Source organism: Dicentrarchus labrax, unplaced genomic scaffold (genome assembly GCF_905237075.1).
Source record: "Dicentrarchus labrax unplaced genomic scaffold, dlabrax2021, whole genome shotgun sequence".
Taxonomy (NCBI): domain Eukaryota; kingdom Metazoa; phylum Chordata; class Actinopteri; family Moronidae; genus Dicentrarchus; species Dicentrarchus labrax.
In genome coordinates this window covers 12970937-12995893 of record NW_026136720.1, presented here as the reverse complement: position 1 = coordinate 12995893, position 24957 = coordinate 12970937, and the positions used below count along the sequence as shown (strand labels likewise).

The 24957-nt window shown below is 38.9% G+C and overlaps 1 protein-coding gene across 1 annotated transcript in view; it reads left to right on the top strand.

Annotated features, from left to right (window-relative positions):
* The window catches only part of sema4ba (sema domain, immunoglobulin domain (Ig), transmembrane domain (TM) and short cytoplasmic domain, (semaphorin) 4Ba), a 41887-nt gene that overhangs the window by 8184 nt on the left and 8746 nt on the right, over nucleotides 1-24957 (top strand). The window contains exons 2-8 of the mRNA XM_051382236.1: nucleotides 9887-10294; nucleotides 22373-22533; nucleotides 22722-22784; nucleotides 23410-23508; nucleotides 24089-24200; nucleotides 24408-24524; nucleotides 24789-24946. Of these exons, the coding sequence (XP_051238196.1) occupies nucleotides 10177-10294; nucleotides 22373-22533; nucleotides 22722-22784; nucleotides 23410-23508; nucleotides 24089-24200; nucleotides 24408-24524; nucleotides 24789-24946 (828 nt within the window). The 5' untranslated portion in view covers nucleotides 9887-10176. The remainder of the gene's footprint in view (nucleotides 1-9886; nucleotides 10295-22372; nucleotides 22534-22721; nucleotides 22785-23409; nucleotides 23509-24088; nucleotides 24201-24407; nucleotides 24525-24788; nucleotides 24947-24957) is intronic.

Below are 24957 nucleotides of genomic sequence, written 5' to 3'. Positions count from 1 at the left end.
ATGTTGAGGGTTGTAGCCAGAGATGAGAAGCAGATCAACAAGTACAACCACAGGCATAAGAAAGCTAAGTGTTTGTACTATATTTGTTGCCTCAAGATTAGTTGTTCATCTTACTCCACCTAATGCAGAAAATGCAAATAATTAAACAAAGTTATAGACACATCCCAGCATTGTATATTAAAAAAATATATATAAACAAGAAGAACAAATTTCACTTTGCTCCTTCTAGTCTGGCAAAGCTTACCTACGTATTTGCTAGAGCTCTGGATATCATAATTCAAAATTACTTTGTACACAACTGGATTACTCCATAAACAGTTCTCACAGGTGTCATTTTAAATAGGCTGGAGAATAGATGTTTGAAGAGTGAGCAATCAACCTGTTTACACCTGTTTGATGAACACACCCCTCCCTGGGCTATTGTCGATCCGTGCTTGTGTTTTTCGAAAGGGTAACAACATGAATATATTATTCAATACATATTGTTCAATTATAGTGTTTCATCATGTTTCACCTTGTTTAAATAGCTGTTCACAAGTTTTAAATGGTTTCAAGAGGCAGTAAAGTGCTAAACCGCTCCCCATAGTTCTCAGCTGCCCAGCTTAATGGGGTGGCACCAGATCATCATTACTGCTGAATCAATTAGTTTGTTAATCTATTAGTCATTTGACAGAAAGTTATTTGACTCCATTTACTGGTTTATAACTGCATCATTCCTTTGCATGTGAAAGTTCCCCTGTGGGTGTTTGACCTCTTGTTGTGCAATGGAGCCATTTTTGTATGAGTGGATCCCCATTTGGTTTATATTATGCATGCGCACAATGATGGGATGCACATTCCTGCCAATGGTGTCACACTATTCCACTGAACTACAAGGGATGGTAATGCGCCAAGATACCCAGAAAAGCACCAGCAAAAGCATAAAAAAGTAAGACTGCTTACAAGTTATGTAAGGCAAATTGGCTTTGCAACTGTTTCATGAGGAAGGATGCATTCATCAAACTTATTCGATTATCCAGGATACGTTACAGGATACATTACATTTTGGTGAGTAGCACTGTATGTATAACTTTTATTTGTTTACAAGAAAGCTCCAGAGTGCACCTTTAAGCACTGCAGTAGTTGTGTGAGATTTGTGAAACCTCAAACCACGAGTCACCTACTGGTTCGATCTTGAGGGTTACGATGTCCTTAGTAGACTTGAAAAGCTCTTGAGTTGTGTTAAAGGGGCAGATCTGTGGTTAGTGTCGTTGATGGGCATATGGAGAAGCGGCCATTCTGAGCCTTTTATCGGTCCCACACAGTGATGGATGTGTGCAGCTCTTTGCCCAATGGCCTATAGCCTGAGCTTCTGTCTAAGCCTCTAAGCTACTGGAATGCATGCAGCTTCTTGCTGTGGACATCAAGGGAGAACGGCCATGCTGCTTTGTTTACAGCCTTTCATGGATGCCACACCAGCCTAATCAATTTTAAAGAGGATAAATATTTCAGTGCATTGTTGGTGATTGAATGCTCCATGAATTTACATGGGCAGCAAATATTAATGTTGCGTATTATTAATGTTTTTCAGTTGTCAACAAGATAGAGTTACATAGTATTTGAGATAAAATATACTAACACAACCCACAGACTTTTTCAGCAAAACATAGTATATGTTTTTTCACTATTATTATGATATATTTTTGATGTATTTCTCATAAAGTGTTTTAAAAATACTCACGTACACCTGTTTTTATCTAATTATTAATTTCTAGTTTACAACTTCTCTATGTTGTACTTTCCTCTGATCTATTGAAAGCTACTGAGGTTCAAATGTAAAGTATTATTCATTTAAGCACATTCTAATGATTGAACAATTGTTGTGTTTGATATTTAGAGTAATTACACGTTAACTTATTCACATTCGTATTTACTACCTCAGCATACTGTAGTTGCATATCACCGTCTTATCTGTTATAACAAATCAAGTTAGGGAAGGTAAACAAGAACAAGCAAGATAAAGCACCTCAGGTCGATGCCGTGTTATCAGCACTCGCTCTATCAGAGTCAATATTTCACCCCAGTGAATGCAGACAGAATTATATGGCAAACAAGTGGAGACATTTAGAATGGGAGTGAGTGTTTCAGCAGGCCTGACCTACTTACAGCGGCCAGAGCTGAAACAGCTCCTCACCTGTGTCTGGCAGACAGGACCCCTCAATAAAAACACAGGCCCTCAATATCTTAAACAGTGCACTGAACAATATTATTTTGTATTTTTATTTCTCTCATAAAATAGTCCATAGCCAATTTGTTGCTTTTACTGCACTGCATATGGTCACACTTTATTGGCTGGTCCAAACTGTTACACAGCATACTGTCAAGTGACTACTGTATATGACAGTAAAAACCCTGCTTAGTTTCAGCTAATACTCACAGTGGTAGGACATCCAGTCTATATAGAGTATGTGCAAGATGGTTTTAGAGTAAGAGCCTGGACTCAGGTTAGACTTTCAGTGTTGGTTATCAGAGTTTGTAAAACACGTAAATCATCCTTCTGACACCTGATAATTGAGTAACAACATCAGACCATCCAAACAAAATGTTATCTTGTATATGTTTTAAATGTTAATTCTTCTTAAAACGACAGTGTGAAGTGGGCCACCATTTAGCTACTCTCAAAGCATTTTCTCCATGTGTGTCATGGAAAAGAGGAATGGAAAAAGGGTTACATACTGTAATTTCACTGCAAGAGATTCACATGTATATCTCATCACTGCCCATTGTAAATGTAGTGCAGTTTTCAGCAGACGACGCTGACATAGGAAAGCCCACAAAAATGTCCCCTCAATCCTAATGCTGAGCATTACTGTGTTGAGAGACTCTGCTCAGCTCATGGAAGTGATTTTAATTTTCCAGCGGTAGCTGAGAGTGTGAGAGATTTAACCTACATCAATTTGCAGGAAACGTCAGATTTATCTACATGTGGTGCAACTCTCAGAATTACATCTACTTGGAAGGGGGATTAGCAAAACAAATACATATACTAATGCACAAGCTCTCACCTCAACTCAGTGAAATATTGTTTTATTTCACTTTAAATACAAAGCATTTAAAGATTCAAAAACTGGCATTGCTTACAGAACGCTGTGTCCACCCCCTTTATTACAAATATTTATTATAGTATAAACAATAGTATAAACAGTTGTGGTGTAAGCAGCAGCAGTGTTGCTTTGCACCAAATGTCAGGATATGTTATGTAGTCCAGTGAAGAAGACATTATTTCTATGGGGGACTGGTTTCAGATGCAGTGGTAGAATGACAACATCATTACCATTTCAACTTTGACTACTGAATTTGTAGAATATGTGGACAGCTAATCACACACTGCATATGCTCAGGAATCATGTAATGGATCTATAGATGGTACAGAATGATTTTGATAATTCCAGTAATGTATTACTGGCTTAGAACATGTGTTGCCAACTCAGTAATTGTTTCAGGAAAGGTGTATCAAATGCTAAAACTCTGGATACTCTCAAAAATGTAGGTGTTCCTTTCTCCAGCAAAGGGTGTGACAACAGTAAAACAGACTGTAGAAAAGAAATAGGCCATTTCAGCAAGATCAGCAGGGCAGTCTGCTTCCTAAAAGTGGATCAGCTTACACTGGACTGTTGAAGACTGAAAAGAGCGTAGATAGATAGAGAAAAGTAGATTTTCTCCTCAGCCCCTCAGTATTTACCATGTTTGAGGGTTTATTAATGACAACGCATGAATAGTTTTAATCCAGGTTTATACCCTGTCTGATGTGTTTTGACAGGGAGATTTGGCTTGAGTGCCAGGAATAAAAGGGCACAAAGCCAAGAGAGGCAAATGACTCTCACACAGTAGTCAAGATCTCATTGAATCTAGTATTTGCCTGGTGAGATTAGTTATTCCCAGGTGATCTCCATCTCCATACAAGTGGCAATAAATATGTTTGAGTTTGATGAGGTGACTGGAAATACTTATTCAGAAAGGAAAATGTGTCTTTGCCCTTTCATTTGCTTGTCTTTCGTCCTTCGCCCTCTTGAGTTTTAATGTCCTTTTCTGTCTGTCGCGGAGCCCCTGCTGGTCTTCTTTCACCCACTTCGGCCTTGATAGTGATAGCAGGCCCTGCTCTGCTACTTTACATTTCATCAGCAAGCTGCTTCTGCTGGCTCCACATCTGTTATGGAAATTTACGCAGAGGGGGAAATGGAATGAAATGGAATATCATTTCAAATATTTTCACTTCTGAAACCGGGTTGATTTAGGCACTTGTAAAGGATTCAAAGACAGAGGTGATGAAATATGCTCATCCACTTTCACAGCCATATATTACCGTAATCTATCAATACATTCTTAGTGCCTGATAGCTTCAAATTTGGGACGTTTTAAGAAGTCAGCGCTTGTGATAAAATTCACAACCTCTGACCGTGTGTCACAAACCCTGGAGGAGAAGCAAGCTTGATGAATTTAACTCCCCTGAACCTTAAGTTCAAAATGTCCCCTATCTCTGTTCAATAGTTTAATAAGATTTTAATTAGGCAATTAAAAGTCTTTGGAATAGCATATGGTCATAATTACTGCTGTATGGTTCACTCAGGGATGAATGAGCCATTAATTACTCTTAGCAGGGTCTGGGGATTGGACTTCAAATTGGTCGAACAGGAAAGAGACGGTATTTCTTCAGACTCCTCAGTCAGAAATACAGACATACGAATTTCTATCAACTGGGGAACTGGATTGGGTTGCACCAGCCGACTGTCCATCGCTGAGTTTTGTGTAAAGTTCTTCTGAAGTTACAAACTAATTTCTTGTTTTAAACTGTAATTTACTGAATCAGGTTGCACACAAACATTAGAAATCTCGTAGCTAGTAATGGCTTTAGTAATGTGCAAATCTGTATAAATGTTGCACGCTCAATCAAAAGTAATAAACATGTTAACAGGAAGTTTTACATATTAAACTTAGCTACCGATCCTAAGTCTAGTTACTAATTTAAATTTGCATAAATGGAGAAATCGATTACAATCTTAAAATGAGTAGGGCATACCTGATTATGCTCACCTCGTTGATTTGGTGATTATATGATTTAGTCTAATGTTATTGGCATAACATTTTGAAATCTAAAGTATGCTGTTTTATATTTGTGACACTGAATTTACAAAAAAATTACAAAACAGAATTTTAGAGGTGTCAGGTCATACGCATCCACAGTATTTTAGATTACATCTTTTACTTTTCAGTCTAACATTTTGTTAGTAAGTCAGTTTGGCTACGTAACAGTTACACCTGGAAGTTAGTTGTAGTAACAACTAATCTCTAGGTAAGAAGTAGTGTGTGTTTTTAATTAAGTGAGGCTCATGACACTTATGTTACAACTAGGCAAAGTTTCCTGAATGTTTTACACTAAACCTTTTAACAGGAATGACGAAATTAGTTGTTGTAATAGGAGCAATGTGAGAATACCTTGAGCTTCCTGTGATTGTGATTTGTCACTTTGACCCGATACCTGAGCTCCGTGTCGGACGTGCTGTAATATCTTACTCATAGATAGATATCTTTAGATCCGGAAGAGTAGTTACGAAATAACCTGAGAGGCAGTGGGACCGACGCAGAGCTGCGTCAATATGTATGTGTACTCCCACACCACTCGCCCAGTGAATCAGCCACTCTGTCCTCATGTGCAGGCGTGTATCTCCAGTAAAGGCTCACCTGACATATGATGTCCTCCCCGTCTCACATCTGCTCCTTCTCACATCTAAAAGTCCTTCAGTAGCGTGGAGGTGTTAAGGGGGGCAGGAGGAGAAGTACTGATCGCAGGGTGAAGGCCACATCTGGGAGCATGTGACCTGGGTTTTCCAGGGGTTATGACGTAGGTGGCCAGCGTGTATGTTTGTGTGTGTGTGTGTGTGTGTATACAGGTGGCTTCCTGAGATGACAGGCATGCCAATAGGTCGTATTTTTCAGTCAACACTTTTCCAGTCAACAGGCTGTGTGTGGAATCCAGGGAGCCTTGACCCCTCCTACTCTACTCAGATGGCAAATGCTAATGGTGGTGCCACCTGTTTCAGCAGTATACGCAGTGCTGCTATTTATAATGCGAGTCTTATAAGCAGTGCTGTCATTGGACAGTCTTTGCCATTCAGTGATATATAATCAGAGTTTTACTGGATAGCATGAGCTGTACTACTGGAAATGACTGTTAAAGAGGGCTGGGAATTTCCCTGTTGTGGTTAAATATAAGCTTATTTCCTCTTTTTAGACATGCACTCTACTGTATGCCCAAAGCTCTTTTCTAGTACAGTAAATGCTCATAACTTTTTATGAGAAAGTTTAATATTGTAAATTTTAAGTATTCTCATTACAGCCACATGTGTTTATGAATCAGTTCTTTTGTTGTATGTAACTCACTCCCTATTCCCATCAGAGCTTCTTACTCCTTTATTTAATGGTCTTTCCCCCTCCACAGCTAATTCTTTTACTTCACGGACTGTCAAAACTGTTGCTATTACTGATATGGATGATGGGCTAGTGAGCAGATGCCTATATACCATCAGTCAGAGAGTGACATTTCTGTGTGCCACTTATTTCCCGGCAAGAAGCATACAATATTTCAGTTTCCACTTGGGATGTCCCCCTCACTTTTCAGAACCCTGATTTGTCACCCCCACTTACACTTACAGTCCATGCATCATAATCCAGGTGAGGGAAGCTCTGAGTTGATAAAAATGTTGATACATTCTTCTTGGTCTTGGTGTTCAGTTATTATCTGCACTTACAGCAACATAAGCTTTGTGAGCAGTGCTGAGGCCTGTTGAACTTTATTGCCCAAGGTTTTGACTCCCAGGCCACTTGAAGGCAGCACTAATCCTCTGATTGATAGAGGTTGTTGGGGTTGGTCACAGCCTGACAGCAAACTCTGTGAACATTACTTAGGACTTGAAAAACTACTCATCCTCCACTACATGTTTTTGGTATATGTATATTCACATATTTTGATTTAAAGGTGACAATGTGTAATGTTATGTACCCTAATGTAATGACACTATTAAGAGACTAAAACTATTTCTTATGCTTCAGTCTATTTATAATTTAGGCCACATTTCTATGATTTTGTTAGAATGCACAAAGCTTAAGTTCATTATTATGTTTTTTCGACTAGCTTAATATAAATGTATATAGATAAATAACATTCATTTAGTCTTGGTGAAGAACAACATACTCAATTGTGTCCTCCCACTAATAAAACCAAACCTATGCCTTTGTTTAGACCCTTTTTTTAATATAACCTGTGGGAAAGGTTTGACACATGTAATGATTATAACAAAGTGTCCTGATAAGGCTGGCTGATATGTTGCATATATACAGGGGCATATATAGAAAGAAAGATCAGGAAAGATTTAAGAGGAGATCATAGACAGAGAGATGGGAGAGTATCATCCACAGCCAGAGCACACTATCACGTCTATGTAGGGAGTGAAAGGGATGATTCAGTTTATGCATCATGCAGGAGAGAGCAGTGAAGTGCAGAGTTGCATATAGATTTCTGTGCTGTCAGAGGGGCCCTTGTTCTCTCACTCACGCTGAGTCGAGCTCTCTCTACGTACCTCAGTCGGATTCAGCTTGATGCATGCAGGCTCTTTGTCTGACTGTCACACAAACCCAGAATTAATGTTAACTTCACTGTTTCTTGGTCAAGTGGCGTGTCTCACTTTGAATTGTACCACACAAAGGAGCCTAATGATGCTTATGGCCACCCTCGTTGTCTATTACATGTTACAGTCCACTGACATCACATATGCTGGTCCAAACAATTGACCTAGCCTGGAGTTTCAAAAGCAGAAGCCTCTCGTAACCTCGTCTGCTTTTGTCATTATGATCATTAAGAGTCACAGTCTTGCTGCTGTAGGCTGAAATTCTTCAGTGTCTAGTCGTCACTATATTTTCTTTCATAGCTTTTACAAATCTGCACAGTGCATCAGTATGCACCAATGGTAATGGGATGGATTTTGTTCTGCTGTTGACACCATTTTTTTTTAATTTTAAAAGACTTTAAATGAAACAGCTCATTTCGAACAACTTGATCTTTCCCTTGCTTCACTGTTATTCCTGCTTTTAAAACTAAATTGACAGAATAGAGTGTGCGCCTGTATCTCTCATATTCGAGTCTTGAGTGTGTCTGTGCTGCGGTAGAAATAACCCTCTTTGTGTCTTGTTCTCTGGCCTTTATCAAGGCCTTCCTGCTCCTCCAAATGTCATCTTTCCAGCTCAGATTTGGAGATGTCTGTGTTTGCAGCAAGTGTCAGACTACTTATTGACTAAGAGTCAGGAGCCTCTTGATAGAAAACAGGAATAGCTTCACTCACTACCTTTTGCTATTGATTGCCATACCTCACATGAAACTGAATCTCCCGTTGGTTGCGTTTAATGAGTAGCTCCCTGTGGCAACTGTAATGGAGCGTTTGCAGTTGTAACTGGGATGTGTGTATTGAGTTTCCCTTCACGTCTCACTACGTTCAGTTAATCAGCATCACTGAATTGCCCCATAATTCCATTATTGGTATAAGAGTTTTCTTGTGGCTTTAATATTTTCTTTCTTTTTCTTTCTGTTGTAGCCATTGTGGATAAGGAGTAAGCCAGTGTCAACCTTTAAATGGCAAAAAAAAGTTAAATTCCAGTAATCTGTATTGATTTGAGGCAAACCGAACAGCAAGCCTATGCAAATATTTAACCAGTTTCCTTTGGCTTTGGACACTTTTATCTCAATAAATTCTTCATTGCAACTGAGAGCAGGCAGAAATAAATCCTTATGTGACCTGTAGGAATCAAAACAGTCTAAATTGTATACACACCATTTCTCAGTAATTTAACTGAAGTTCATCCAAGGAAAACTGTGGGACAGATACTCCTATAATTCTTGTAACATGAGCTGTTATATGGGTGTCACACCTTTTCATTGTCCTTAAGCTTAAACAAAAATTTCTAAGAAACTTCTGCATTCTTTTCTTTCCTTTGCACAATAGAGCTGGTACGAACAGTTCAGATATGGAGATTACAGCTTTAGGAGCGTAACGTTGTTTGTCAGTAGCTGACGCTATCAAATTAACCTGACCTGAGCATTGTGCTCAAACACGCCCTGTAGCAAAGCTCATTCATGTAGTATTCTGTTAATGATCACTACAGTGATATCACTTGCTCAACCCTCTGAAGAGAAACTGAAAGCAATACCACCTCAGATCTGTAGTGTGGAGTGAAAAGGTCAGTTGAGCCCCACAGATAGAGAAAGTGACTTTGTTTTTTTCCTGTGGCACTTTCAAATTTCAAATATAATGTGATGTGATTTGTTGTTGTTTGGTTGTGTAGCCAGATGTTTGGTTTTGTTAAGATAAAGAATGCTCTCAGTGACATGGAAAGACATTTTTTTGACTTTGTGCCCTTAGTAGTATTGCAGGTGTTGCTGTACAGTATGATGCGGAAATATTAGCCATTATAAGGAATTAGAGTAGCAACTAACAGTAATTTTCATTGATCCACTGATATTTTTACTATTAATTAATTAATTAATTGTTTAGTCTTATGGAATGTCAGAGAATAGTGAAAAATATTACTTATATTTAAGTTTCAAATGTTTTTATTGTTTGTTTTGGCTGGTTCAAAGATGATTTACTATTGCATATGACAAAGAAAAGCAGCAAATCCTCACAATTAGGAAGCTTGAACCAGAGAATTTTGCTCTTAAACAATTAATGGATTATCAAAATAGTTGCTGATACATTTTTTGTTAGTCGACTAATCAATTGGTCCACTTTTTCCAATAAAGAACCACACAAGCTTGCTTATACAAAGCCCTAATTTGAATGTTGTGCCTTCATCTCGGCAGATCTCAGCTGAGACCCTGCGGTGACGTGTACGCATGGAGGCTGATCGGTGGAGACTTTCTGTCTTGTTCTGAGATCACAGATCGTCATTTCAAACCAGCATCATCTTCTGCAGGCCCAAAGGAAATCCCTGACTTCACAACAGAGCATAGGACTTCCATTCAAGGAGCCTGGAGCTGCAGGAAGAGAGAGGGAGTGAAAATAAACACGGCCTAAAAAAAAACACTCTTCATGAATTCACCAAAAACCTGAAAGGCAAATACTGCAAGTTGGCTGGCGGTCCTGAGGAGGCATGTGGACAATGAGTATGGCTTGGCTCTGTCTTTCAGCCTACACCGTCCTCTTCATTGGTTGCTTTCATACGGCTGTCACGGAAAATGATGTCACTCCACGCCTCACCTTCTCCTACAGTAAGTTTTATCAACTTCTAATACGGTGTGGGTTGTTTCATGCACGGTTACATGCAGTATTAAGTCCTGATCTTTTCTAACATCACATTTTAGTGCATGGTAGCAGACTCATCGGGCTGTTATTTGTCAGTGAAGAAAGGATGATGTGAGCTTTGGGGGTGCATGGGGCTCCAGTTGGGGCTTTGTGAGATCCTTTTGCATGAACAGCAGCACTTGGCAGACTGTTAATAAACAGTCAAAAAGAGCAGGGCTATTGCTTTTGCTCTGTATAGTAGAGCTGCTGCGAGCTCACAGCTGGGCAGATCTTGTAACTTGTATATCCCAGACAACAGAAACAGAAACAGCAGCTGTTTTCTGTTAAACTATTTACTATTTAGCACTGTACTTCTTGATTATAACAGAGTGCACCTACTCTCGCATCCTGCCTACAGGCCTGTCTATGTAATTCCCAGTGGTGTCCCTGTTCATTAACTCTGTGAATTGAAAAAAAAAATCAATACACTTCATATGTGTCCTTTGTAAGAGCTAAAGGGATTTGGATGGGTGAAATGGTGTTTGTCTTCGCCATAATGATTTAAAATCCATGTAAATCCGCACTGTGAATGGCAGCTCCATCGGGGTGGCTCTGTCGAGTACCTACAGGTCAGACATAATTACAAAATGAACAGGCCTATTGTGCTGCGATTTACTGAGGGCAGTCTGACATAGTCTCATAAGCACTGCAAGTCATTGCTCTTATATAATCGGTACTTTTTCTGTTTGCTTGCAGAATGTCATACCATCCATCCAGCTTAGAAACATAACAAATATGCTTGTCATATTTCACCCTGAAAATATGTTGGGGATATTGTTTAATAAGCCTTTTGTGCAGCATGATTTGCTATGGCCACTAGTGCCATGTAGTGATTTCATCATCACTTATGCAATTACTCAAATGATCTACTAGTGCACTTGAGATGACAAGTTTGATTTAAACATTTATTGTGCCTTAGTATGTCTATGGACAATTAAACAAAATGATGGATAATGAGATCAATGCAGGCTTTCAATGATTGAACTGCAGTTAGTGACTCACGTTCAGGCATCGTTAGAGTCTTAATGTCAGGAAAGATTGTGTTGATAGATCTCTCTCGGTAATCTATTATAGACATGGATAGCATTTCCAGTATGAGGCTAATTTCGCATCAGGCAAGCTTTCAAATAGGTCAGCCATCTTGCCTGTCTGAGCCTGTACCTTCCCTCACTAAGGACCTCTATACCAACAGGTAATCTCTCTCACCTGCCAGCCTCAACAAAGCTCACAGCTCAGGCCTGGTAGAGCGTTTCACAACAACACACACCATCAATCACTCACTGAAAGACGCTTCACGCTCACACTTCTCCCTGTTTTGATAGAAAGATTTGCTTTTAGGGCGTGCAGCCAGTGTTAAATACCACAATAAAACATACAAAACCCACATGTCAGAAGCCAGGAAGACTAAACTGTAAAGTACTTGTGTGCTATGGATGCAGTATGACTGCGGCCAAGCAGGGACGGGTGTCTTTTCTATCTTGTGTCTATTTTAATAATACTTTCAGAGTTAACCAGAGTTATCCTCAGTCATCAGTTTGTTTTGTAATAGCATTTGCATGTTGCTGTAACTTTAACAACATTGATGAGCTCTCCATGAGGGGTCATGCAGGAAATAATACAGCTTTAACAACAGAGATAGTTACAATCCACAATTAGACTTAACAAGGAGTATATTTATCAGGTCCTTCTGACCTACCTTGACATGGTTAAGGGCTCATAGTGACTTTATATTTAATATGAATAATGTTGTTGTAAGTCCCTGGCAGATTATCATGATGATGTTTCAAAGACCAGTTTTTAGGCAAGCTTCATCCTCCTGATAAAGGTTAGCAGGGCCTGGTGATAGAATTTGTCTTGCTGTGGTAATGTCGGTTCTGCTACACTGACATTTTTCAGCCTCCCGCAGAAGGGCTTTGTCACATTGTGTTTACTGTATCAAAGCAGAATACAGAGCTGTGGGCCTCAGGGACCTGAACTTTATACAGCAGAAAAGGCCTGATCTCGTCATGGTTTCTGGTCCTCTCTGTCCTATCTGGATGCCAGTTAGCTTGACGGTTTGCATGCCTTAACCTAGTATAGGCGGGCTATAGCTGCTTGGCTGCTTCTCATCCGGTAACATTTTCATAGACCGACTTCCTCCTCTTCTTCTGTCTTGCCCTCTCTGTCCCCTGGTCCCCGCCTCTGCCTTAATGAAGAGGGTAATCTGCCATGAATAATGAATGGGGATTTGTATGTGTTATGGTGTGAACACTTGTCTGGTTCTCATTATGCGCCTATCAGGACGGATCATGGGTTCAGGGAGTAGAGCCTGCATCTGCTTTTCTCTCCGCTTTTGTTCCAGGCTTTAATGCAGACCATGCTGAATGGCTTAGTGTGTTGGAACACTATTTAAAGGCACACCTATAAGCCGTTTATGTTCCCTGTCTTTGCCTGTTGATCTGTTTAGCCCTCTGTCAGACATCATGTGTGTGGATAGACGTGCTTTAATTTTATTCAGAGGCCATGCCCACAGCCACAATGGGAGTAAAGCATTTTTAATTATTTAAAAGCTGCCATGTCTATACCAGTCGAATCAACCACTCTCAAGTAATTCAAAATGACAGCAGTGTCAAGTGAGATAACAGCTTTTTAATACTGTATTGGTGCCCCATAGCTGAACAGCAGTTCTTAATGGCATGAATGCCTGAACACACTCCAGTTGCCTTGTTAAAGTCCATGAGATTACACTGATGCGGAAAGTCATGGCAACTGTTATGAGGATTATTTTTGTTGACTTAGTTCATATTGCATGTTTTTATTAATTTAATTAAATCAAAGTATTCAAATTATGTTGAACATAAGAAGCTGGGACTGCTCACTTCTGTGAAGCTATAATCAGTATTTTCTTAAGATGTGTTCTGACTTTATAGACGAAACATAGATTTTCTGTTGATTGACTAATCAATTAATCAATTAATCATTTCAGCAAACAGTTAAGTAGATTGCATTGAAATGAGAAATACAGCTACATTAGATTTTTTTATTGTTTTATAGATTCAACCTGTGTCAAAGTAAGTTTAGGTGATTTATTTGAATTTAAATATACAGCAGAAAATACAACAGGTGGTGCTTTTAAGATGATGTAGGTTGTGTAGTGATTATTTTCAATCTATAATGAACTGATGACTGATTGTTGATCCTGATATTTCCGATCAGAGGTCGCGTTTGACTTCCTTGCTGTCTGTCATGTTGAGGATCATAAAAATTACCCGTCATTTAAATTTTATTTTTAATGATAATGAAACATTAATTTTCCAACCGAGCTATTACAGCGGCGCACCATTGAAGAGAAAGGAAAACATAACAGTGGAAAGCCTCCTCATTCATATCACAAGAAGTCATTAACGATGAGACCATGAGCCAACAACCACAAACTTCCTCCACCCAAGTAAAACTCACAGCATTTTATAAAGCAACTCATTTAAAACTGAACTTTGACCTAGCTCTTGTGAAGTGTGAACATGCACAGCTTCGGACACTTAGCTGTTGTGACATTTTGCGATAGCTAGGCTATGTAGCGATGTAGCCTAGCAGTGCGATGGCTAAAGCTAGTTAGACAACAAGGCCATGCATGTGAGATAAAAGACAAGACTACTAATCAGTTGCTAATTGATATGCAGTCTTTCTGGACAGGGGGGGCTACATGTGCTTATTGACAGTGATGCATGCGAGTTACTTAATGTTAATTAATGGTAGCTCACACTCAGTGTTAATCTGTCAAAAAGACGGACAGACTTCAGATTTTTCTGTCATTGTTTAAAAAAACATATGCAACAATAGAGAATATTCAACTTGTTGTTGATATGAATGACACCTACTCTGTCCAATCCACCAGTGAGCGGGATATAAATCAAACTCAGCAGACTGTAAAACTGTCACTGCGTCGCACGTTCATTTTGATGGTGTTGCGAGGACACCGCAACTGTGTCTCTGCTCCTACTGTAAATACACAGCATGGAGTCAGGCCAGTCAGGTCAGAGTGCTGCTGTACAGTTAGAAACATGTCATAACCTCATGTACTCTCTTTGTTCTTGATGTTCCAGCGCTGTTCTGAGGAAGGGGTCACAGTGAGGTCCTGACGAACCAGCAGCTGGTTTACATTATTGTGGTTAATCTGGGGTGTTGCTCCCTGACCAACAGAGTGCCCTGTTAACCTTTTTCATGGGAAAGGGTCCTTTAGGGCTCTTTCACAAACTACAGGTTTAATAGATTTGGATGAAGGTGTTTTATTTAAATGTTAACAGATTAACTAGGTTCGATCCCCCAATAAATTGCACTACCAAAGCCTGTTATTTCTCATCCCTGCTGTGTTAATACGTAATGCACATACTTTATCTCTACACTTTACAATTTGCTTGGCATTTACAGGATTTGCAGCATTTACAGTTTGACTTTCCAGTCTCTGTTTCCTAAAGTCGTGTTTAAAATTGCCACCAATCTCAGCATCAGCATGGTGCAGTGGAGACAATATCCTGCTAACAAGATGCAACCCCACAAGTTACCAATGCAAACAGCAGGCTCACAGCTTGTCTAATGAATCTCCTGGTGAATTGGCCCTCTTGGCCTGTTGTCTTAATGCATTCCAGATGCTTAAGTCACTGTCCTTCAGCTTCCCAGGTCTTCTCTCCCACACAATTACCCATTCAGCAGCAGCTCCTAATGGCTAGTTTAAAATTACATGGGATAATTTAGTTAGTGCTGCAGTGTGGCCTGTTTTCTGTCTTGATGTCACCAGACAATGCAACAGTATTGGGAGTTCTGGCGTTGCTTTGACACTGACCCAGTGGGACTCCTGTTCGCACTATGGTTTCCTGTCACAGCGGTCATTGCTTCACTCGCAGCAGAGGGTCTTAATCACTTTTCCTCTAAGCAATTGGATTTATGAGGGTTCATCTGTTCTATCCCGAGCAAAGTCCTTGAACAAGTACAGAAGGTAGATGAAGACAAAGAAAAGGGATTTGTCCCTGGAGTCTCTTTGCTTTGCCTGAGTAGGTTCTTCGTTACTTCTTTAAAGTATAATTTCTCTCTTGTGTCTTTATTTTCAGCACACTTATTCTAACACTGAGGGCATCCTAGCTCAACTGTCAATCCTTGCTCTTTTAAACAAACAATTTAAATAAATTGCATCACAGTTTCTCTGACATCAGGGATATATTTTACCTTCTCTGTTGTTGTCACTTCTTGCCTGTAAGATGGGTAATGATACCTTTCTGTATTCTAGTGCCACAAAATGGAATAAATTCCTTTAATTAAGGAGAAATCAGATCCTGCTAACTTCAAGTCAAAGGCTAACAATTTTGATTATTGTCAAACAACCATTATCTTTTTGATTTTTTTTGTTGTGTTTGTAATACTTTTTACTTTAGTAATACTTTTACCTGCTTCCTGAATAAATCACTGTTTTCTAATATTTCTTGTCAGTCACTGAATGCCTCCTGACATACATAAGTTGTTGGTCTGTCATCAGGGACAACAATGAAATTATACTTGTTGATTCATACGTTTGAATAATGTGAATAAACCAAACCAACTTATAACAAATATCTTATTTTCAGATTTCAGTCCTATCATGTTGCGTCAGTGATTGTAGCACAATAATTATCAAGATATTGAAAATATTTTTCTCTACATAACAATAATTTGTTTGTAGATGATTCCTAAAACTGCTGGTGTGATATTTTGATTAAAGTTAGATTAATTACATACTGTCACACTCTCTTTGTTTAATGAAAAAAATATTGATTATTTATGCATCAGTTTGTTTTTATAAAAGTACTGCTTGCCACCATTCTTCTTATATATCTTTAGAGATGGGGAGCCCGAATAGCCCCCCTGGTAGAGCTGGCACCCCATGTTCAAAGGCTGAGTCCTTACTGCAGTGGTTCAGGTTTCTCCTCTGGCCCTTTGCTGCGTGTCATCCCCTCTCTCGACCCACTTTCCTGTCTATCTTCAGCTGTCCTATCCAATAAAGGGAAAAAGCCCCAAAAACAATATTTTAAATGTATCTTTAGAGGTGAGAATGTAGGTCATGTTTATGGTTTAGTGGCTATTCTTTAAATAAAGCATACAAAGTATGATTTTGTCTTTTTGTAAGGTTCATTTAGTCATCCATGGATGGACTCCATGCAACATTCACATACAGCAGTATGCAAAGGCTCGAATGAGTGTCCCTTTATCCCTGTTTGAGACGCAGTTACACATTCCTGAGTTCTAGGCCAACAAACAGACAATGGGTCTTATCGTGTTCCTAACATCTTGCTGTTTACTTGGACATAGAGTGTAGTTAGAAACAGGTTTATGCATATAGCAGATATAGCCTCTTGAACAGGTTGTGTATGGTTTTATAATCACAAGGTCAAAGAGTCATGTAATTTCTTATAAAATGGGGCATCTGGCATCCCTTAAAGATGACCCATCATGAGGCTATTGCTTGCTCCTTATCTCAGTAAAGAGAGGCAGCCATTTTTTCTGGGTCATCTACTGGTAAACTATGACCAGGACAGATGAAATTACAAACTACTTAGACATCATTTTGGGACTTAAGTCAGGAGCTGATTTTAATGTTGGCAATAGGCCTTGTTTCTTACTTTTCAAAGACAAGTTTACTAATGAACAGAGAGTTTGCTGTAGTGTAATTTGTAATTATACACAGTCTATTTTTTTGTGACAGTGTTTTTTTGTAGTTATGGAGAAAGTAAACAAGAACGGGTGCTTTAAATGAGGTATGCAATCATCTGATCTCCTGAAAAAACAGCTGTAAGAGCTGATAAAGACAGCCCACTCATAAGGGAGGGCACAGATTGATACAGCCTAGTTGCCCTACAAAAGAAGGCATTTAGATCTCTGTCACCAAAGGACAAATTACTCCACAGTTCCCCTCTAGAGGGGATGTTCTACACTTTTAATTATCCTTGTACTTTTTTTGGACACAGACTCATCAGGAAATCAGCTGGAAAAATGTAGGATTCCTTTAAGCCCAATATAATTAATTTCCCCTCTAAATAGATTAGCAATCCAGTCGAGGCGAGTATTTCAATCCATTTAGCGGTGTCATTTGCAGAAATTACTTTTAATTACATAATAATGGCAATGATCTCGTATTGCTTACAGCTGCCAGCGGTTGAACCACTGAGTGTGCTGTTCATGCACTTCTATAAAGGGTCACCGAGGTGCTCTAAACCAGACAAAGCTGCTCTCTCTGGATCAGAGGTCTGGTAATGGTGATACAGTGTAAAGTTATCCAGCTCTGCCTGCTGGTTTACTCTTTGGGTAGTGTTTTCATTTTGCAGTTAAAGGGTCATATAACTACCTCCTTGACATGTGAGCTGTGTTTTCATCATCAGTCAAGCAGAGACAGCAAAGTGGAGCAGAGTGTACCTATATCTTAAATTACATTATGTGAAAAAAGTTTTTTAGATACCCACCTCTGAAAGTTGTATTGCCTTCCAAATAGAATGGAGGTGAGTTTGTGGCATTCAGAGAATTGAAAAATTAAGTAATACGTATTTTCTTTCATAGGGACTTTCTGTAGAAAGTAGTTCCAGTGAGAAATGTTAACTCTGAGCTCTGTGGATTGTCCAAAGTAAAGGGCCATTGTTCCTGGAAAGCCAGGTTTCTGTTGAGTTTTTCAATTGTAATTTTTAAATGCTGTGAGCACCAAAGAATACAATTCATTCACCTCAACTGCATTGGGGTAAATGAGGATATCTTAAAACCTCAGCAGAAAAAAAAATATTTAAAAAGATATTTCCCCATTTCATGTTTTGTTGATGGTGGTTGAGAGCGCCATCTTAGAACAAAATCTTACATACTGTAGGGGTACGCAAGTGACTGTAAATGCCATACAAATTCAAATACAACCATTTAGTGACACCTTTAGTCCTATTTTCTACTTCTTCTCAAAGGCTTCTCCTTGATCTACTGTGGCTTGAATTGTACTTCATTTGGACGTCACTTTGGACAAAAGCATCTGCCAAATGAATAAATATAAATGCAAATCTGCATTCATTATATTTCTCCACTAATTTAGTCAAGGGTTTCCTTTCATTTGTCACCTGTCTGTACGTCCTTTGGATTAACTGACCTTTAAAATATTACTAATTTTCAGCACAAGTAACCCACTTGTGTTGAAAATAACTCTGGACAATATGGGCAAAATTACATTCACAGAACTTACATTCTGTTTGGTTACTATGAAAAGGCTTATGTGGCATCTTGATCTTTACCTTTTCAATATAAATACATCTTAAAAATAAATCTCTAAAATAAAATATAGCACTTTAAAGTAGTGACCATCTATTCTTTACAGCAAAGCTGTCTCAAAAGGGTCCCTTACAAGACAAAAAGCAAGATAGACAAGATATCTAACAAAGTCAAAATGAATTACGGTGTAATGTTCCCATACACTGTACCTCTTTAGTGGTAACATGATGGTCACTTGGGTGCCCTTTCTGACACCTTGTCTCTGTGGCTGCAGCACATACTACAAGCTGCTCTTCCAGTCTTAAATGCTTCATCTGAACTGTCCTGTCTGTTTCCCTCTTACTGACGTACACCACAACATTTCTGGGGCTGCACTGTCATGAAATAGCCCCTCAGGAATCAACCTCAGACAGTCTAACAACAATAGAGGGGATTCTTTAAGAGACTGTGGCGTATAAGGAGGGGAAGGTAGGACAAGTTCAAGTAGGGTACACTCGTTAGCTTGTGATGTTGTTTTAGCATTAACAGTCTGCACAGTGTTTGACCTCTAGCTCTATTCTGTCTGGGTTTTGTGGTTTCAGGACTGTTGTTGTGTATAACTGCCACAACAAATAATTATTTTAACACTGTTAACTGAAAAACCTTTATCAATTATTATAATATTTTTTATAGAAAATCAGGATGAATTAATGTAGTTGTAAGGCTAGAAACACATCAAAACTAAAGGTTACAACTGTAAACCTGGTTCTCCGATAACATGAAGGAGGCTTTTTTTCACCTTTACTTTTTGTTATTTCTTTACATCTCCTATTAGTATGTTCCAAGTCATTATACAAAGCTGTATTAATGTCATTAAGACCACAAAACACAGTAAAGTTACTAATAAAAGTATATATTGTTTAAGTTGATGGAGTCAGTTGGCCTGTTGGAAACTTTTAATGAACCGTGGTGTCTCCAACATGAGAATGGGAAATATCTGGCTTTTGATCTTTTTTGCTGAAGTTGTAGGCTGCTTGTCAAAACAATGAGCTGAAAGACACTAAAGAGTGTATACGTATACGTAGTAATTTTATTATATTAAATACTGATTCGAGCAAATTTAAGAATCTTGAGGCAATTTGTCATTTTAAGACGATTCTTTAAGCATACCTTTCATTAATATAGAACATGTAAAACATGATGTTAAAGTATACCATTTAACAATTAGGCTACCTACCCCTTAGAGGAATAAAGGATTGTAAACCAATAGGTCTAAACTGAAAGATGATTAATGTTTTCCTGACATTGTAAATGGAAAGCTTTGTGCGGTTGCAAACCCTCCGGATCTCTTTAATGCTACTCAATTAGGGGCCGTATTGTTTTTTCTTCGTCAGCTGTGGTCGTTAAGTATGACAGTGGTGATCTGACTCCAGAGAATAATTGTGTAGCTATACTCCTCTGTGAAAATCCCTCAAAGCTTTTGTTTTGGTTCAGGCTTTGGCCTTTGTGTCTCTCTCTCCTTGTAAATCACAGTTAAAGTTGCCCAAGGCAAAAAAGGGGGGAACCGTACCGGCATGGAGCAGCACTCCATTTATCCTGTAATGATAGTGAAAGGGAGAGAGAACGGCCCCAATGGGTTCATGTACAGTACGTAGAGTAGAGCCTCTTGTGGTTTTACGGACAGATTTAACTACAATATGGCTGTCTGTTGCTGTGGTGATGGGCTGCTATTAACATGTTGTTTTCCCGAGGGAGAGGAAGTCTCTCAACTCTCCTGTACCTACCCACTGAGGTGAGGTTATACTAGGTCACACACACTACAGGGTACGTACCACATAGTGTGCTTATTATCAGTACAACTTAATGACACCTTACTTTATCTGGATTGGATTAGTTTTATGCCAGGAAGTGCCATAATTGTAATTATTACCACCAGCATCTGTGGTTTTAATCCTATATGAATCTGCCTGTCTGGAAAGTGAAAATACAGTGCAGACCTCATGAGGCAAACTGACAAGAGTAAAACTGACTTTGGCTTAATATAATAATGCATTATGTTTTTATTTTTTTGTTGGTTCTTCTGTTATTTCACCCCAAAATTATATTTCCAAAAAATGTTTAAATGTGTCATATAAGTCCCACATAATATAATGCATGACACTTTGGGCCGAGTCTAACTCATTTTGGTGGCAATAATAACAAATCTTTATTAGAAAATAAAATATAGAATATAGAAATTTAAGAATAGAATTAGAATATGTTGTATTTTGTGATGTTTGCCATACATTTGGCACTTGCTAATTCAATGTTTAATGTCCATTTATGTGCAAATGAATGCTCCTTTAAGATATTATGGTTTAAATTGGGGTACACCATCTTAAATTCTGTGCTTTCCCTCTTTTGGTCATTCATTAGTTGAACTAATTCATGTATTTTATTTTAGTTTTTTAGTTTTTGGGAGGAAGATGTAGCAGTTAAGAGGAGGGTAAAGAAAATATATTTTTAACTCTGTGTAGGGCCTTACTTAAAACATAATGTTTAAACCCCCCCATGTCATTTTTGTACAGCCCCTTGGAGCAGTCATTTATCTATGAATCATTGAGAGCGACATTATTGAGAAAAACAATATTAGAGGACCTCCCTTAATAAAATAAATTAAGTTCTTTGGTCTGTTATTTCTTCCTTATTCGCCCACATTACAGGGGCAAAGGTCCTCTATCAGAACTACAGTCACGTCAAGTTTCCATCAGCTCCCTGCTTCTGTTTATGCTGGCATGCAATTAAGGCAAGTTGTTCAAGCTGCGCCAGCAGTAAAAGCCTCCAGGCTGCTGCAAATCTGAGATACACATGGGCCTTTAAAGCAGTGATTAGGAGAGTTGATGATTTAACCCTTTGCTTCAGTCAGGAGGTGTTAATGTGGTTGGAGTGAATCATTCACTTACATGAAGACTTTTCTCCTCCTGTTCTTTCCTTCTTTATCTCTTTCTCTGATGAGGAGCTGATTTAGAAGGTGCACACACACACAGAAAGAAGCACAGACATACTGATTTCTTCTGGGGTTTTTTGTCGCGTGTATTGAATATTGTAGGGTTAGGGTTAGTTATTCTGTAGATGTCCAGTAGTAGTTGTATTCTACAAAGTCAAAGGTCAATAACAGTGTGAGTATTAAAACAGGCTAAAAGTATCTTAGTTGTTCATATCCTGAGGAAAATATGTTTCTGGAGCATCCAGGTGACTTAGAGGTCTAAGATGCTGACCGTGTAGTTGCAACATTTCAGTATGACTAGGACCTTCGTTGCACGTCATCCACCTCGCTCTCCTCATTCCCTGTCAGCTCTCTACTGTGTACTGTCTAAAAAAGGCAGAAATGCCATAAGAAAATGCTAAAAAAAATTCTGCACAGGTAGATGATGTGTAATTTAAGACAAATTGTGAATTGTTTTTTAGATTTTTCATTAACATTAAAACACACAAATGTTTCAAGGCTGTGTAGATGTCGTGAGAAACAAGACAACTCTGTGAGGCTTGTCAGGAGTGCTAGTGTGTCTGATTAAGACAGAATATCTGCAGTATATCTGTGGTGAACATCAGATTTTGTGACCACATATAAAACATCTTCAAACTGCTTCAATTTGCATAACAAAGTGCCTTTTTGTATTTTCTGTCTTCAAAAGCTTATAATGGCTTTTAACAGTCATAATGTACTGTATGGTATCCTCTTCATATTCAGCATGGTAGGATTCATTCATGAAATACACCTTATGTCTGTGTCTCTTTCTGTCCAGATGCGAAGGAGAGGACAACCAAAAGTTTCTCAGTTGACGGAGTCTTCAACTATACGGCTCTCCACCTCAGTAAAGAAGACAACATGCTGTATATTGGTGCCCGGGAGATTCTCTTTGCTCTCAACCTCACTGATATCAGTGCAGTCAAGCTACAAAGAAACGTAAGAGCCAAGCATCTGTAAACTGCAGTATCGTATACTGTATCACTATGAATGTAGTTATAATAGGATCCCAGAGGTACAATATGAATATGGTTCTAAATATGATATGATCCCAGAAGTCCAATGTGAATATAACCTACCTGACTGTATACCCACAGTATGAGTCTGACTGTGTTTCTCTCCTGCAGCTCACATGGAAAACTCCAGAGAGGAAGCGAGACGAGTGCAGTTTCAAAGGCAAAGACCTGCAGGCAAGTTAACTGCTGGTGTAAAAGTTCAAGTAACAAAAGTCAGATGGCTCAACTGTATTTATTTGACTGCAGGTTTGCCTCTTTGGTCAAGTTGACCATTGTTGCGTGGCACTTTGGAAACAGACCCAGGGCAGAACCCTGGAAATTTCCTGTCAAGTTGTAACTTTCCATTTTAACAATGGATCTTTCTCTTACCTTCAAACAAACTTTTCCTTTATTACACTCTTTCTTTTGTCAGCTTACTCCTCTACCACTTTTATACATAAACAACAGACCTAGAATCTTGTCAATTTTTCAAGATTACTTAGCAGGAGTAAACAGTGTTTGTTTTGAATGTTAAAAACCATCTCAGAATTGCTGGATAAGAAGATAAATGACACAAAAATCTATCTCTAATCTCATATTTGCTGGACTGTGAGGCATTCCGCTGATCATTTTTGTTTTATTTACATATTTATCTTCACTTTCTAATAAGCTTATGTAAATTACTATGTCTGAGACAGGAAACACAGTAACTTTTGGAAAAAAATCCAAACATAATCACCTATATCCTTTTACAGCATCTTAGTAGCTGAATTAATTTTCTACCATTTTCATGAAATTATTGTCTGTGTTTCTAATACAGACGGATTGCTTCAACTACATCAAGATTTTGCTACATCTGAACAGCACTCATCTGTACGTGTGTGGAACATACGCCTTCAGCCCCACCTGTGCTTACATAGTAAGTGTTTGTATGAAACAGTCACATATGTTGCAGTGACCTGCTGTGTGCAGCTAAACTCTACCTGTGCTTGTCTTGTTTTGTGGGGATCTAAAAAGCTGTGTCATTCATTGTTTTGTTTTTTAGACAAGTTGATTACCCCTGATGCAGGATTTATATGTGCAGTTTATTTATTAGATTCTGGAGGAAGAGCATCTAAAATCTGATGCGTGCTGCTTCCTGCCTTCAGCTCACTTAGCAGTCTGGCTGAGGCCCATGCCCAGCAAGATACAATGCACTGTATGTGCATTATTTTATTATCTCCTGTGCCAAAGGGAGATGGATCAAAATATTTAATGCATGTAATCAGATTATATAAGAATCGACCCAGTTTGCAATCCTTTTCTACAAATCTTTTAAAGCCTTTTAGCACAATTCATAACAAACATACAGGGAGGGCCTGTGCTTCAACTTTACTGAAAGTCTGACTGACTACCTTTTTTTACTGTGGGACAGGCAGACAGTGGTCACTGTCAGAGCAGTTTACAGCTCTACTTTTCAACTAAGCATGTGCCATTTGATTTGTGTTTGTGTTCTCCAGAAAACTGCAGACTTCTCCCTCATCAAGAGTGATACCGGTGAGATTGTTACAGAGGATGGACGAAGCCGCTGCCCCTTCAACCCTGAATACAAGTCCACTGCCATCATGGCTGGTAGGTCCCAGCTCAGCTGTTGATAAAGTCAAGCTTTGTTAAAAATGTGATAATTCCCACAGTGTATACAAAGTAACTAGACACAGGTGGTTGATATGTGGACAAATTGCGACATAACCTCTGGATTTCATTACTGTGCGTGACGTAAAAGCCCATTCCCTGGTGGTAAACACTATGATTATGCTGGTCTTCTTCATTGCGTTGCAGATGGAGAGCTGTATGCTGGTACAGTGAGTAATTTCCAAGGAAATGAACCCATCATTTACAAGAGTCTAAGCCAAGGAACTGCTCTAAAAACAGAAAACTCACTCAACTGGCTTCAAGGTACAAGTCTTTGGCTGGAAGGCAATGCTTTTCATTATATGCGCATATAATAGAAATTATACATACTAATATCAAAAGCTGCTTGTGCCAGATATGCTGTATGAGAACAGAAAAGTGTTTACCTATAATCTTTCAGAGTCCCTGATGCAATTGGAGTTTCCATTTAGTGTGTTGATGTCAGAGGGAATAGGGACATCTGTCCCTGGAAACCTGAATTTCATATACTGTAGGTTGACAGTATTGTTCCTGTTGTTTTTCTTTCAGACCCGGCCTTTGTTGGCTCTGCCTACATACAGGAGAGCCTGCCCAAGGGCAACCTAGTGGGCGATGACGATAAGATTTACTTCTTCTTCAGCGAAGCAGGAAAGGAGTTTGATTTCTTTGACAACACCATTGTGTCACGCATTGCTCGCGTGTGTAAGGTGAGTGATGC